This window comes from Cyprinodon tularosa, unplaced genomic scaffold (assembly GCF_016077235.1).
Source record: "Cyprinodon tularosa strain WSP-4 unplaced genomic scaffold, ASM1607723v1 ctg172, whole genome shotgun sequence".
Taxonomy (NCBI): Eukaryota; Metazoa; Chordata; class Actinopteri; order Cyprinodontiformes; family Cyprinodontidae; genus Cyprinodon; species Cyprinodon tularosa.
In genome coordinates this window covers 816,437-832,930 of record NW_024038551.1, presented here as the reverse complement: position 1 = coordinate 832,930, position 16,494 = coordinate 816,437, and the positions used below count along the sequence as shown (strand labels likewise).

Genomic DNA, 16,494 nt, shown 5'->3' with positions numbered 1-16,494 from the left:
TCGGGTGGGAGCCCCGATCGAGCACTAAAATGGTGGTATCGGTATCGGCGAGTACCAACAAATAGGGCACTGATACCATTTCTATATTCAACTATTGTCATCCATTCCAGGTAGGCAATAAAAAGTTCTACTGGATTCACTTTGTTTTAGTCTTTTTCTGCTTCACAAAGGAAGGCAGCAGCTTGACAAAGCCATGATGGCAATTATTTAACATCCAAGTAGTATGCAGTTCTTCATATATATACACACACACACATCAATTTCAAATAGATGGTTTCGGTATCGGACGATACTGCACATCCTGGTATCGGGCACCGGTATTGGGGCCAAAAACTGGCATTGGCGCAACACTACTAATGACCCAGATAATAACAAATTATCTGTTACAGGGATGCAGGTTACTGTTGATGGGTTATGTTTAAAAATGGCGTTTAACTCTTTATCATCCAAGTTAACAAAAATGGTAACTTGGATACAAACATCACTTTGCAGGAATCAAGGCCAGATCCTGAGGTCAAAAGTGGTATAAAGGCTCTGCGAGGTCCAACTCTGTCTGAAAGCTATGTGTAACTTCTTTATTGAAAAACCGCAATAATCTAATTTTAGCTACTGTTTTTTATATGATACCTGCGATAAATTAAGTTAAAAACAAAACTATCAAGTTTAATTAAAAACTTAATGATCTAAAGAAAAATGTTAAAAAGCTAATTTTAAAAGTTTATGAGCTAACTTAAAAGATAACTAAGTGAAGTTCCTGTAAAAAAATATCATGTGCTTCTTTCACTGTTCTTATAATAGCAATTTCTTATAATAGCATTCTTTTAAATCTTTTTGATCATATCAGGAAAAATTTATGTTTTTGGTAATTTAATGGAAATACTTTTTTTTATGTTACAACAACAATACAGTCATGTTTTTTGCTCCAATAACACTTGAATTGAAATTTGACTAAATTTATAATGACCTATAAAGGGTTAAATGATTCATAATGGTTATAAAAGTTTATAACTCTCTCTCTCACTGTTTCAGTTGCTAGAAAAACTCATTATTCAAGGTTCTGTGAGAGGATCCAGAATCCTCCTCCTGAGTAAAGCAAACATGGCTGATAAATGATGATGCGTGCAGACGTATTCGTATGGATTGAACAGTAAAGTGCGTTGAGATGACATGTGTTGTGAAAACTACCAGTTTTAGTCCGTGAGGCAGACACACTGTCTACTTTAAAGACCAGGCTTAAAACTTTCCTTTTTGATAAAGCTTCTAGTTAGGGTGGCTCAGGTTATCCTGAGCTATCTCTATAGTTATGCTGCTATAGGCTTAGACTTCTGGAGGACATAGGGACCCCCATTTCATCATTCTGCTTCATTCTCTCTCTATTCTCCCACTCTGCAGAATCTGTTAGTTTAATCTCTAACGTTCTGCTCTCTCTGCCTTTTCTCATAGTAGCTTCATCTGGTCCTGTTTGGCTGTGACGCCATCCTGGAGAGAAATATCAGCTGTGCTGCTTCCATCAACACCTCTGTTTATAGATGTTGGCGATCAGCCTGTTTTTTCCAGTGTAGTCCTGTTTCTTTTACTGTGACTGGCCGGATTAGCTCTCTTCATCCTCTGACATGGGAGCTGGCTCCGAGCTTGTCTGCATGGCTGTGTGTTTCCTGGACCGGGCTGCCTTTTCCAGTTGCTTTTTGTATCTCTGCTTCTGTCTCCTTGAACCCCAGTCGCCTCGACAGATGGCCGCTCACACTGAGCCTGGTTCTGCTGGAGGTTTCTTCCTGTTAAAAGGGAGTTTTTCCTCTCCACGGTCACTACAAGCATGCTTAGTGTGAGGGATTGCCTTTGAGTCAATGAGTTGATGCAATCTGCTGGTTTTCCTTAGATAGAAAACTTTGAATCAATTTGACTGGATGATCTGGTTGAACTGTAAAGTGCCTTAAGATGACATCTGTTGTGAATTGGCGCTATAGAAATAAACCAAATTGAATTCAATTGAACTTTATTTTTTCTAATTTAACGACTTTATTTTCGTAATTTTATGACCTTTTTCCTCATATTATGACTTTATTCTTTATTTATTTTACGACTATAGTCTCATAATTTTACAACTTTATTCTTGTAATGTTATGACTTTATTGTCATAATGTTGGGACTTTATTCGCATGATTTTATTACTTTATTCTCGTAGTTTTACAACTTTATTCTTGTAATGTTACAACTTTATTCTCGTAGTTTTACAACTTTATTCTCGTAATGTTGTGACTTTATTCTCATAATTTTACGACTTTATAGTTGAAATAGAAAGAAAAAATCTCTGGCTCAGCCCTAATACTCCATCGTACATTTATATGGGAGTTCAAAGCATATGTGGTGCAAATATGCAGTGTTTTGGTTGGTGTTGTCAGTGTGATGCAGAGTTAGTTCAGCAGTCTGATGGCGGTGGGAAAGAAGCTGTTTCAGAAATTGCAAATTCCATACTGCAGGATGATACTCCCTGCAGCAAAGGAACAAACCCATCAGTTTGAGATTTCACCTTGGCCCCCAAGTCTGCTTAGAGGCTTTACTGTCAGTAATAAGGCGAATAAAAGTTGCATCTGTGTCAAATTTTTATTGTAAACGTTTAAAACAGAGATAAAATCACTTCAGCAAGATGAAAATTAGTTCAGCTCAGTCCTCAGCCGGATTTTGAAAGAAAAAGGCTGTTAAATGTCTCCCTCTGGTGGCCAGATAAGGAACAGCAACAGCCGTAAAGCGGACGGATGTGTCGTAGATACGCGACAGTTGCATCGATGAACGTTTGATGGCGGCCAGCGAACTTCAACAAAGATCAACCATCTGAGCATTAGAGTCCCTGATCATCTGGATTTATTACAGATTAAAAAAATAATTACTCCATTTTACGGTCAAACAATCTATTGTCATGGAAACGGGTAGGTTGATTTATATCCCTTTCTGAATGCAGTCTAAGAGACTAAATGTTTTGTTTCATTTTATCGTTGATAGCTTTAGTTATGTGTTTGGTTTGTATTAATAATGGTTGGTTAATCCTGTGATGTTTTATAATCCGCGTTTTCAGACAGAGGGGAGAGTTTAATGTACTTTACAGTCCAGCGTTAAATTGTAGTTTGTTTGTTTTTAAATGGAGTCTGGTGAAGAGAACAATTATTTAAAATGTTTATTTTTTCTGGTCTGTTCTGTTTTTCTCCAGAGGAACAGGCTCGGAACCGGTTTCAGTCCGAATTAGAGTTCGTCCAGTGTTTGGCAAACCCGAACTACCTGAACTGTGAGTAAAAGAACGCCCTCAATCTGGGATGAAGGTGTTGAAATAAAGGATTATTTCTCTCTTTTTTTTTTTTTTATCGAAAGGCTTCATTATCACTGAACACCAAATAGAACCAAATGTGGACTGGTTGGAAAATCCGACCAACCTCTCAGTGGGACAGAACCAGCAGCTTCAACTGAACAGGCTGGATTAAAGTCACATCATCCTGCAGATGCAGACATGATGTTAGCATAAGGTTTTTAATTTGCAAGGGAAGATATTTTCTTTCCAAGTTTGAAGACATTTCTCTTCCCATCCAGGAAGCTTTTTCAATTTAAAATGTCAGGAATAGTGTTGAGTTCGAGGTTTTATTCAGTAGATCATCAAAGCTTTGTTTTTGTTTTGAAAACATGCAAACTGCCATTGATGAATAAGTCCATCCCTTTGGAATGGGGGTCCTTTGGCTTCTTTTGACAGCCTTTGCTGAGCTAGTGTATAGAGCCTGGAACTCAACTATTCCTGACATTTTGAATTGCAAAAGCTTCCTGGATGGGAAGCGAATCGTCTTAAAACGGATTGTTCCAGTGGATTGTTTTAATTTTCTTTTTTAGGAACATTTTAAAGTCAGAGTGACCATCTGTTCAGTGAAACCTTTGGACATATCTTTGCTCTGAACTGACTCACCTGTTAAAGGAAATCTGATCCACATTTAGCCGATTGGAATTGGTACCAGATACCACAGGTCTGGTTTGTTTATTTGGGCCCGGTGTTCTGTCAGACCAGCATGCATGCGCAAGATGTCAGATTTGCGCGTATGCTAGAGACGTCCCGATCCAGGTTTTTGCACTTCCGATCCGATACCGATATTGTTTTTGGACTTCCGATCCGATACCGATACTGGCCGATACCAGCCTATCCGAGCATGTATTTAAGTTTAAGTTAAAGTATTTAGCCTTAGTTGTAAGACTCATGTTGAAAAGGGTTTTAGTACTCTTGATAACATCTAGCCAGCTAAATTAGGTGAGATTGAATAAAACACAATGCTTGGTAACAACAAACTTACCTGTTTATTAAGAGATAAACACAAACTGGACAAAATTATGAATAGCAATCTGAAATTGCACAGTGAACAGTAAAACCGTAAACAGTTATAGGTGCAAGTATTACTGTAAGTTTTAATAAAAATGCAAAACAGGGAAACACTGGCGCAAAATAGTGGAATGGATCATTTCAATCGGCGAAACTGGAAAATACGGACCAGATTTTTTTCCAAAAACTGGATCGGCAGTCTGGATCGGCATTTTACATGCTTTGCCGATACGCATTGTTTTGCCAATATCGGCGTCCCGATCCGATACGTGGATCGGATCGGGACAAGCCTAGCGTATGCCTTTAATTTTTTTACAAAAAATACACTTTAAACTACCTCAACAGGCATTTATCCCTTAAGTCATGTACAAAAAAAAAAGTGTAAGGTCAGGTCACCATACCTTTCAAAAAACATCAAAAAGGAAAGGCCTGGTTATCCTCCCGCAGCAGTGTGTCGCAGTGAGCTTGTCGCAGATATTTTTGATTTATGCCCAATATTGAAGCGTGGTCTGCGCTGTTATTTCACGCCACAACGTAAGAGGGACCATCATGAACTAGCTGTGGGTCTATATACGGCCGAGGCAGTGAGGAAGTGGGGCAAGTTTGTGCGAAAATGGAGGGACATGAGGGTGAAAAAGAGCGGGGATCCAGGGGGAAAAAGGGTCCCAGCGTTCTCACGCACCTCACTCTTCTAGCTGGTCCATCTTCACCACTCATTTTCCACAATGGCGGCCATACAGACAAAACAAGCGTGTAAGGCACCAAACAGGAAATACGCATAGTGTAGAGCGGATGTAGATTTGACCAATCAGAGGCCTCCTGTCTGCGGTCACCTACAATTTGGGAGAGGTGCAGCAGAGTGTCTGCGGAGGGGCGGGGGCACATTTACATTCACTTCGACACACACAGATGACCTGGTTTCTGAGCATAAATCAGCCTTAAGTAATTAAATAGTTTTTTTTGGACATGACTAAAGGGATGCATTCCCATTGAGGTAGTTTAAAGTCTATTTTTCGTATAAAACTAAAGGGATAAACGTAAATGTGACGTCTTGCTCATCATATTGGCTATGAGTATGCTGGTCCGACAGAACACCGACCCGCTCCTTCAGAACCAGTTTTCTCTGCTGCTTTCCTTTAGAAACAATTTGGGTGGTTCTGAACATCCAGCACCGCCAGAGGGAAGAAAGCAGAACCAGACTGGATCCGGGTCAGAACCTGTTCCCAGGAACTGGTTCTGATGACCTCTGGCTTTTACTGGGCAAAAGAACCAGAGTTAACAGAACGGTTGTTAGTCTAGAAGCCGATGGAGGATGTTTAGGAAGCAGAGAGATGGGTCCGTTCTGCTGCTGAACCGGGTCGTGTGTTTATGTTGCAGTTCTGGCTCAGAGAGGCTACCTGAGGGAGAGACCATTCATCAACTACCTGAAGTACCTGCTGTACTGGAAGGAACCCGAATACGCCAAGTTCCTCAAGTAAGTCCAGCTGCAGAACCTCGTTTCACAGGTCCGATACCATCCTCCTGTATCTCAGTCATTGGTTCGGATTCTGACAGTAGATGGGACGTAGTGAGGTTTTCCCTGATCCAGTCAGGGTCAAATGTTCTTCATGGTTCTGGATTTCAGCTGCCGTTCTGTTTGTGGTAAAATGGACCAACTAACTGTGTGGTGCCGGTCCGATTAAACTAATTTCCTTTATACGATCGCTCTTATTGAGCTCTGAATTATTGCAGCACCTTTCAAGTCATCTCCACCAATGAGGTTCTGAAGGAGGCGTTTAGGTCGGCGGGTATAAAGGCCCGTCTCGATGTCTTTTAAACCCAGTAACTGGTTCTGACTGCAAACTGAGTTTTTCTGAAAGGTGACGGCGCCCTGCTGCTGGTATTTTTTACCAGACGTGCCATACTGAGCATGTGCAGAGCCGGTAAACCAGGAAGTAAGGGGGCTAGGCTAATTAGCACCTCTCGGTGAAGTCGGATCAAACCAGAACAATTCTGACCCAGTCTGAAGGTCGATGGTCTCAAGAGCTTATGGATCTCATGGGGGGAAAAGGCTGCTGTCAGTCTGAGTAGATAAGGGGGCGGGCCTAATGAGGATCAGACTCAGTTTATAATGAAGGAAACAGATTTATGATGCATTTTATTTGCGTTCATCCAGTGAAGGTTTTATCCTCTTACCTTTTTTAATTCCTTCCTTTGATACTGTTTCTCTGTGTTTGTTAGGAACAGGAGTTTCTTTCTTTCTTTTTTAGCATAATGATACTGAAGCGCCAAAAGTGCTAAATTGATGATGTATATGTAAAATACATGTATTAATTACACATGACATGATATATATTGGCAAATCATCTTTTTTCCTACTCAAATTGAGGGTAAATACACCTCATTTATGATATTTTGACTTATTTTTAGATCGTTTTTGCAGAGTAAAGAATCGTTTGGGATCCAAACAGGTTCTTCTTCTGCTTTACCCAGAGGTCTAAGCGTCTCTGCTCTCCCGCAGGTACCCTCACTGCCTCCACATGCTGGAGCTGCTGCAGTACGAACACTTCAGGAAGGAGCTGGTCAACGCCCAGTGCGCCAAGTTCATCGACGAGCAGCAGCTGCTGCACTGGCAGCACTACTCCAGGAAGCGCACGCGACTGCAGCAGGCGCTGGCCGAGCAGCAGCAGCCGCCGCCGCAGCAGCCGCCGCTGCACGGCAACGCCGCCGCCAAGTGATGGACGTTATGCAGAAGCAGCCGTCCCTCTGTGGAACTGGTCCGATCCGTCGTGGACTTCTGTAGGACGAAGCTGCAGCTCATCTGAGGCTGCTGATGTTCAGCAATGAAGCTGAAGTCAGAGTTCAGCAAAATCCAGCTTTGTTTCCTGTTTCTGCTGCGTTCTGCTTTTGTAATAAAACGTTTTGGTTCAGCTGGTTTCCTGGAACAGATGGAGTCATTTCAGCAGCAGAACCTGAATTTCTCTGGACCAGGTGCTGCATCGGTTCCCTGAGCTGGACCAGGTGCTGCATCGGTTCCCTGAGCTGGACCAGGTGCTGCATCGGTTCCCTGAGCTGGACCAGGTGCTGCATCGGTTCCCTGAGCAGGACCCTCTGCCCTCAGCTTCCTGGGGACGAACTCACTGCCATCAGCATGGAAACTGACTGATTTCAATTCTGTTTTTAAATCTGGGTGAATTGTTATCGTCCAGTCACTGAGTGAAGCTGTGGAGAACAGAAACAGGAAAATAGATCATCTCAGTTTTTCTCTCTGTGAAATTGTTGCATTTTTTATTTTGACTTGAACATAGCTTTTTATTAATAACCAGCCTATAGTTGTTTTTTCTTTCTCCACTGCTGCGGTTTAATGTCTTAGTTTTATATTATTTACCCAGCCCCAAGTTAAAGGTCTGTAATATTTTGTCTTCTTGCTTCATCTTCTCTGATGCACAGATTTCCTCAATATAAAGTAAAGGGTTTTGTTTTGTATTATCCTTATTTTGAGAATGAAATCCCCCCTTTTATTATGAAGGGTCTAAAGCGGAAGTTGTCTCGATATGGCGGAAACGGGGCGAGTCCAGCTGTTTCCATGATTCTGGGTGAACATTTCTATGTGTAACACTTGTTGTAAACTCCTCGGTGTTGTCTAGGGAGTCGCTCCACGGTAGAACCGGTTCGTCCTGCAGGAGTCCAACCGAACCGCAGCGGAACCAACCCGGACATTAACCTCGGTAACAGATGATCTGATTGGTTATTATTGATCGAACGCTGCCGCTCTGAGCGGAGCGGCTGATTGTTACTATCATCAGTGTCTTTCTACGCAGGCGCAGTTTGTGTTTTCTTTTTGACAGATTCTGTCCATCTGTGGTTCGGTATTAAAGTTCTGGTTCCGTTTTTCTAACAAAGTGTCTCGGCCCTGTGTCCCGGGTGATCCGGTGTTGTTTCAGGGGCCAAAGTCCGAACCGGGTCAGAAACCAGTGAGCAGCAGGGCTGCTTATTAAACCTTTTTTTCTTCTATACGGCAGAAAGTTCTGGAAAAGATCAAGTGAAAAGTGTCCCGGTTCGCATCAAGTCAGCTCACTGGTTTAAATCAGTTCAGGACGTTTCTTCCCAGCGGGCAGCCGGAACATTGAGGTCCAGTTGGACTCAGGGACCATCTGGTACTTTGAGTTCTGACACAGTTAGACAATCGGTCCGGTCCAGTTGGTTCTGAATACAGAGTTAGTCACAGCTCAACATTTTCTGTCTCTTACGGAAGAGGATAAGGGCCACTGAAAAAGATTAAAAAAGTAAATTGATTTTTGACATTTTTTTCAGTATAATATGAGTTAAAAAGTCAGATTTCTGATTAATCTTAGAATTCTGACTTTTTTCTCCCAATTCAGACTTTGTTTCTCCCAATTCTGACTTTGTTTCTCCCAATTCTGACTTTTTTTCTCCCAATTCTGACTTTTTTTCTACCAATTCTGACTTATTTCTCCCAATTCAGACTTTGTTTCTCAAAATTCTGACTTTAATCTCAGAATTCTGACTTTTTTTCTCCCAATTCTGACTTTTTTTCTACCAGTTAAAACTTTTTTCTCCCAATTCAGACTTTTTTTCTCGAAATTCTGACTTTAATCTCAGAATTCTGACAGCTAACCAACATGTTAGCATAAAGCCATAGCCATGTTTGTTTTAGAAACTAAACTAGCTCTCTTGTTTTAATAACCTTCTGCTCTTCCATTAATGAAATAGCATCACCTGGGACCCCTCTGGCACGTAAAAAGTTGCCTAATTGCGGACGGCCAGTAACACCAATGTGTTACTGGCCGTCCCAAACAACTCGCATCTTTGTCAGTGAAGCTGAGTGCTCGCACATTTCTTCCTTCATGGTGCCCATCTACATTACGATCCAACATTATGACATTAAAGTCAGAAGTCTGAGAAAAAGTCAGAATTCTGACTTTTCCCCCCATATTAAGCTGAAATAATATTTAAAAATCAGTTAACTTATTTTTGTTTTTTCAGTGGCCCTAATTCTCTTCCGTAATCTCTGCATCTCCAATCTTCTGTTGCTCCTTTAAATGGTACCGGAGGAACCAGAACACACGATCCAGGTTCTGAAGTTCAGTCGTTCCTAAAGTCTGGACCTTTAATATACTTGGTTTACAGAGGAACGGTTCTGCTTTCTATAGAACTGATCTGCGTAATGGACCGGGTTTCTGGAGAACCGACCCAACAGGAGAGGCTATCGGACCATTGAAGAGCCCCGAGGCTCCATTTGGAAACAGGTTCGGTAACGTGAGGATCTGATGATCCACTGCAACTCATAGATCCAACAGAACCAGAACCCCAGTCAGCAGCTTGATGGTTAACAGGGTTTCATCTGAAACCCAGAAGAAAAATAAACTCTTTTTGGTTTTTAAGACGATCAGAGGTTTCCCATCATCTCTGGATCTGGTACCAAAATCAACTCTTGACACAAATGATTGATCCAGTTTCTAGATCTAAAGAACCTCCATGGTGTAATATTAAACTAGAGGCGATTTTCACTTTGGACTCTGGGTTCGGTTCTTCGTTGATGAATTTGTTCTTTTATCTCTAACTGGACAGAACCTCTGAGGCAGAGTCTAAACTCAAGACCAGATTATTAACCCGACTGTTCCAGTGAGTAACTTGGACAATCTGGGCTCGGACCTACAGGTGCTGGTCATAAAATTAGAATATCATGAAAAAGTAGATTGATTTCAGTAATTCCATTTAAAAAGTGAAACTTGTATATTATATTCATACATTACATACAAACTCATATATTTCAGATGTTTATTTTGTTTAATTTTGATGATTACAAATGACAACAAATGAAAATCTCAAATTCATCATATCAGAAAATTAGAATATTGTGAAAAGGTTCAAAATTGATGGCCCCTGGTGCCACACTCTAATCAGCTAATTAACTCAAACCACCTGCAAAAGCCTTTAAATGGTCTTTCAGTCTAGTTCTATAGGCTACACAATCATGGGGAAGACTGCTGACTTGACAGTTGTCCAAAAGACGACCATCGACACCTTGCACAAGGAGGGCAAGACACAAAAGGTCATCGCTAAAGAGGCTGGCTGTTCACAGAGCTCAGTGTCCAAGCACATTAATAGAGAGGCGAAGGGAAGGAAAAGATGTGGTCGAAAAAAGTGTACAAGCAAGAGAGATAACCGCACCCTGGAGAGGATTGTGAAACAAAACCCATTCAAAAATGTGGGGGAGATTCACAAAGAGTGGACTGCAGCTGGAGTGAGTGCTTCAAGAACCACCACACACAGACGTATGAAAGACATGGGTTTCTGCTGTCGCATTCCTTGTGTCAAGCCACTCTTGAACCACAGACAGCGTCAGAAGCGTCTTGCCTGGGCTAAAGAGAAACAGGACTGGACTGCTGGTGAGTGGTCCAAAGTCATGTTCTCTGATGAAAGTAAATTTTGCATTTCCTTTGGAAATCAAGGTCCCAGAGTCTGGAGGAAAAGAAGAGAGGCACTTCATCCACGTTGCTTGAAGTCCAGTGTAAAGTTTCCACAGTCAGTGATGGTTTGGGGTGCCATGTCATCTGCTGGTGTTGGTCCATTGTGTTTTCTGAGGTCCAGGGTCAACGCAGCCACATACCAGGAAGTTTTAGAGCACTTCATGCTTCCTGCAGCTGACCAACTTTTTGGAGATGCGGATTTCATTTTCCAACAGGACTTGGCACCTGCACACAGTGCCAAAGCTACCAGTACCTGGTTGAAGGACCATGGTATCCCTGTTCTTAATTGGCCAGCAAACTCTCCTGACCTTAACCCCATAGAAAATCTATGGGGTATTGTGAAGAAGAAGATGCAATACACCAGACCCAACAATTCAGAAGAGCTAAAAGCCACTATTAGAGCAACCTGGGCTATCATAACACCTGAGCAGTGCCACAGACTGATCGACTCCATGCCACGCCGCATTGCTGCAGTAATACAGGCCAAAGGAGGCCCAACTAAATACTGAGTGCTGTACATGCTCATACTTTTCATGTTCATACTTTTCAGTTGGCCAACATTTCTATAAATCCTTTGTTTTTATTGGTCTTCAGTAATATTCTAATTTTCTGATATGATGAATTTGAGATTTTCATTTGTTGTCATTTGTAATCATCAAAATTGAACAAAATAAACATCTGAAATATATGAGTTTGTATGTAATGTATGAATATAATATACAAGTTTCACTTTTTAAATGGAATTACTGAAATCAATCAACTTTTTCATGATATTCTAATTTTATGACCAGCACCTGTACAGTCCAGTCAGAGAGCAGAACCTCCAAACTATTTGACCTGCATCCGATCTGTTTGAGAGGTTCTGGTTCTGTAGAGGCCAGGTTCTTTTCCATTAAAGCTGCAGGATGTTCAGGAACCTTCTGGGATTGATGTCTGGCCCAGATCTTTAATCCAGGTTAGTTCTGGGTTTACAGAACCGCCTCCGGACTTGTAATGTTTGTCGTTGTCCAGGTGGACCGGGTCACCAGGATGCTGCAGAGGGTGGCGGTGGTGGGGGCGGGGGCAGCCGGACTCTGTGCGGCCCGGCATGTTCTGGCCCGGCCCGGCTTCGCCCCCCCGGTGGTCTTTGAGCTCAGCGGGAATGTGGGCGGAACCTGGTGCTACGAAGAGCGGGTCGGGTCGTACCCGAACGGGCGGCCGGTGCTGAGCAGCATGTACCGAGACCTCAGGTAGGTTCACCTGTCCGCTAGCAAGAGGTAGCATTCCTGAACCCGCATGACCCGGTTCTGTGTCCGAACAGAACCAACCTGCCTAAAGAGGTGATGATGTTCCCCGACTTCCCCTTCGAGCCGCAGCTGAGCAGCTTCCTGCCCCATCAGGAGGTCCAGCGGTACCTGGAGCGGTACTGTGACAACTTCGGGATCCGGCCTCACATCCGGGTGAGTCGTCGGCCCGAGTCCAACAGAACCTCCACTTTGTGTGACCGCCTCATGTTTCCTTCTCCTTCAACAGTTCAACTCGGCAGTGGAAAACATAACGCCTGTTACCATGACGACAGACAGTGAGGGGAGGAAGCTCACCTGGGAAGTGACATCAGCGGATTCATCGGGCTGCCTGAGAACCGAGGCGTTCGACGCCGTGTTCATCTGCTCAGGGTGAGACCCATGTTACCACGGTAACTGAATCCTGACCTCTTTATCGCTGACCTCATCGTCAGAAAATAAAAGGTGGATTCCTTTTAGGGATCCTTTCAATCAATTCTCTACGTTTTAAACATGTTCAAAACAGATGAGCCATTAAGTCCTGAAGGTCTTATGATCAAACTCCGCCTGAAATCACATCTGTGAATTAAAGCAAGTACAGCAAACTATACATTGGAAATACAATTGTTTGTATTTGTAAGACAGAAAGGCTTTGAGGAATATGTTTCAGGTGGAACCACTATTTTAAATGTAACCATGTCTGATTTATTAGGTTATTTAACAAAGACAAAATGAAAAATATTTAGCCGTCCAAAATGAGCATCGCACACCATGAAATCTCATTTGAAACTCTGGACGAAACCTTCAGACTTTATAGATCCACATCTTTTGGACTAAATAAGTTGAAGCATGTTTGTTCCACAAAGGTTTGGTGGGCAGTGTGCTCGGCGGAAATGGGATTTTGACACAATACCAAATGTGTAAACATTTTTTCACTCATAAGAGGGAATCTGGTCAGACAAATATGCTGATTTACGTTATTGGAGACCTTTTGGAAAAGACAAAGCCTTTACTCCTAAGATTTAGCCGTTTTTTATTTCACATTTACCAATAATATCACCAAACTGAATAGAAAATAAGAATAACAGAGTAAGCCTATGTAACGCATGCCGGTTCCATCACCTGAAACGGTTGCACAATTACCTCCGACCCCTCCTTGGAAAAGTCTGAGCCTTTAGTTTCCAATGATGCCGGCCATTAGGGGGTGTGGCTTTAAATGAATACCTGCTGTTGCATTACTCCCACAGAGTCACACATGTCAGTTGGAAGTATAACTCATTTTATTTGTTTATACAGCTATAAAACTAAAAGTACTTGTGAAAAAATAATTTTTAAACATGTTTTAGAAACTTAAAAGCCCCAATTGAAAGGCGTGTGGATGAAACACCATGTGACTGTGTTTTGGCCATTTCTATAAAGAGATAAACATGAGCAGGTGTCAGTTGGACCCTTTGTCGGACCAGTCAGGCTCAAGGGGTTAATTCATTTGATTGAATATGGAGTTACATCCCGTCATGGAAAGGCTTTCAATGCTTAAATCTATATAGTAAGTCAATATAGATGATTATATTTAAAGTCGTAGGAAAGCGGCTGTTCCAAATGTTGCATTTCCAAATTCTCCCGAGAGGTGTCCGACTTTACACAAGTGAATAAAGTGAATGTGATTGGTCGATTATGGAAAGTTTGCAAGCAAGTTTGATTAAGGCTGGTTTGTCGGAAGAATTTCCCAATGGGAAATTCCATTAGGACCAAGTAGTACTAAATTGTTGACTTAAAAACAACACACAGGAACGGTATGGACAGAGGAAACATGCATGAGGAGGAGAGTTTTGTGTCGGAGGTCGTGGATGAGTCTCCTCCAGGATATTTATATACATGTTTAAGCCACAATGATTTGACGTTTAAATATTTCCCTATGACTTTAAGATGTGCATTTGCATTTGGTGACATCTGATGTTAGAAAGTTTGCAGAAGAAGAAACCAGAACCATGGATCCATGGTTTTACTGCAGGTGTCTAGAAGCAACAGTTCAGCAGAGATCAAGGCCCCTAAACACGCCGCCTACGCACTAACCCTCCGGTTACACCTCCCCTTCGCCATGTCCGCCCAGGCAGCAGCTTTTCCAGAAAACAGCAGATCCCAAAGAGAGTGGGGACGGCAGCAACAAGTTCTACATTCCTGTCTGTTTCTCATTTATTATTAGATAAACAATCTTTGTAAAAACGAAGCTTATATCGGCCCCCTTTCCCCCAAGACAGCCACAAGATGTTGAAGTCGAATAGAAAGCAGGTAACAGGAGTTTGCCATTCACATTTGGCATCTGTGTTGTCATAGCAACGCCTGTTTTCCATCCCCGTGTGGGGCGTCCCGTTTCTCATTTATAGTAACTACAACTTCCTTCTTTTTAAGGCAGAATAATGATTTTTAGGTTGGGTTTTTTTTTCTCTCTCTTCAGGCATTACTCTGACCCTCACATCCCGCAGATCCCAGGGATCCAGAACTTTAAAGGTACCGTGTTTCTGCTTCACCCAGTGAAGGTCAGAATAGAATAAAGAAGCTCAGTGAAACGCTGTGTGTCTGCAGGAAAGGTTCTGCACAGCCACTCCTACCGCTGCCCTGAGCCGTTCTCGGGTCAGACGGTGGTGGTTCTGGGAGCTAAAGCTTCTGGACTGGACATTTCCATAGAACTGGTCAAAACCGGAGCCAAGGTACCATCAGCGATAGAATTTATTAGAACAATAGAACGTTCTTCAGAACTGAGCATGTCAGCCTTTTCTCTGTCTGATGACATCATAGGCTGTCTGGGGCCGAACCAATAACCAGCTGGTCTTTCTGCAGGTCATCCTGTGTCACCGCTACGCTCCACTGGCCGTTCCTCTTCCTGCTGGGATTCAGGAGTCCAGCTCTGTGGTGGCGGTGGACGAGGACGGCAGCATTCGCCTTCAGGTGGGCGACCCACTTCCAGCTTACTCTGGGCGTTACAGCCCAAAAAGCCAACCTATGATTCTTTTCCTACCAAATCTGACCAAAACAAATATAGTTACATTTCGTAATAAAAAATGTAAGTGACGTATATTTTTTCAAAATGTCGCTTTTATTTAAATCATCCTCTCTGGGAGCTGATCTTAATCTAAACGGCAACGAAATTCAAGCTGAAAAATCTGACAGCAAACAATGAAAATGTAAGAAATTAAATGTTAGCAGCTGGTGGATCGAACAGTGAGCTGGTTTATAGGTGATGAGGAGACGTCTGCAGGTGATGAGCTGATGTCACGATGGACGCCAAAGGGGAGGGTTGATTGGGGAAAAAAAAACGTGATTTTCTAGAAATGAAATCTTAAAGAAAGACAGTTCTGGTTCTGAGGTCATCAGCGTCATGTTGATATTAAACCGGCCTCTGATTGGTTTGAAATTTTCCCCTTAGGACGGCTCGCTGTGCCGGGCTGACGTCCTGATGTTCTGCACCGGCTACAACTTCAGCTACCCCTTCCTGGACTCTGCCCGGCTGGGCCTGGAGATCCAGGACCATGTGGTGTCCCCCCTGTACCGCTACATCCTGCCTCCTGCCTTTCCCTCGCTCTTCTTCATCGGCATCTGCAAGATCATCTGCCCCTTCCCCAATTTCAACTGCCAGGTGAGCCGGAGCTTTTGCAGGTCGAGTTTTAACAGCCAGAGCTTGCTGCTGACTTCTCTCTGTTCCGCAGGTCCAGTTCGCCCTGGCCGTGTTGGACGGGTCCGTCACCCTGCCACCTCGGGAGCAGATGGAGGAAGAGGTGCAGAGGGAGCAGCAGACCAAGCTGGGGCGCGGCGTCCAGCAGAACCACCTGCTGAAGATGGACCAGGATCAGTGGGAATACTGCGACGCGCTGGCCGATGCCGCCGGCTTCCCGCCGCTCCCGCCGGTGGTCCGGAGCCTGTATGAGGAGGTGTGGCAGCAGAGACGGGTCCACCCCGAAAACTACAGAGGATTGAACTACAGGCTGGTTAGCGCCACCCAGTGGGAGCGGATCAACTGAGGACGGTTCAGGAATAAAAACCGGGACAGATCCACTCTGTAGGACGTTCCTCTGAGAAGGTCCAGCTTGTCCTCCTTATGTTCTCCATCATGCCTTTTCTCAGTGTGGTCGTACTTTGGCTCCACCTACTGCTCATAGAGAAGAACTACACCCTGAACTACCTCTTTTAATTGAATTAATTAATTCACTGCATTTCTTCGTTGTCTCACGGTTTCCACCATGTGCTGCACTTTAAAGGCTGATTATCTTCACAGATAAATATTTTAGATCTAACATTAATTTTTACATCATTAAAAAATTAAATTATTTCCATCCATTTGTTCCCAGAGGCTTCAGCTTCTGATCTAAATGTTTACTCTGATGTTCTGTTTAATTTGAATAAAGACTTTTGATCAAGA

General features: G+C 43.0%; 1 protein-coding gene across 3 annotated transcripts; it reads left to right on the top strand.

The window, feature by feature from the left end:
* Window positions 1-2,763: 2,763 nt before the first annotated feature.
* Window positions 2,764-16,494, top strand: LOC119781191 (flavin-containing monooxygenase FMO GS-OX-like 4). 3 transcript variants are annotated; one of them, XM_038281590.1, is made up of 10 exons: window positions 7,064-7,315; window positions 7,406-7,920; window positions 11,830-12,047; window positions 12,119-12,257; window positions 12,331-12,473; window positions 14,536-14,588; window positions 14,664-14,788; window positions 14,919-15,026; window positions 15,505-15,714; window positions 15,785-16,494. In XM_038281590.1, exons 3-10 carry the CDS (start codon window positions 11,848-11,850, stop codon window positions 16,094-16,096), a joined length of 1,290 nt encoding a protein of 429 aa, XP_038137518.1. In that variant the 5' UTR covers window positions 7,064-7,315; window positions 7,406-7,920; window positions 11,830-11,847; the 3' UTR covers window positions 16,097-16,494. The 3 variants fall into 3 exon arrangements, 2 of the variants coding, with proteins under 2 accessions (XP_038137518.1, XP_038137517.1); XM_038281589.1 differs by having other exon boundaries at window positions 7,406-8,052; XR_005280504.1 differs by lacking the exons at window positions 11,830-12,047; window positions 12,119-12,257; window positions 12,331-12,473; ... (3 more) ...; window positions 15,505-15,714; window positions 15,785-16,494 and adding exons at window positions 2,764-2,924; window positions 3,203-3,277; window positions 5,723-5,819 and having other exon boundaries at window positions 6,846-7,315; window positions 7,406-7,813.

Coding starts and splice junctions, on each gene's coding strand:
- LOC119781191 (XM_038281590.1), top strand. CDS start 11,848: ATGCTGCAGAGGGTGGCGGTGGTGGGGGCGGGGGCAGCCGGACTCTGT. Junction 14,789..14,918: donor TGGTCAAAACCGGAGCCAAG/GTACCATCAGCG, acceptor GTCTTTCTGCAG/GTCATCCTGTGTCACCGCTA. Junction 15,715..15,784: donor TCCCCAATTTCAACTGCCAG/GTGAGCCGGAGC, acceptor TCTGTTCCGCAG/GTCCAGTTCGCCCTGGCCGT.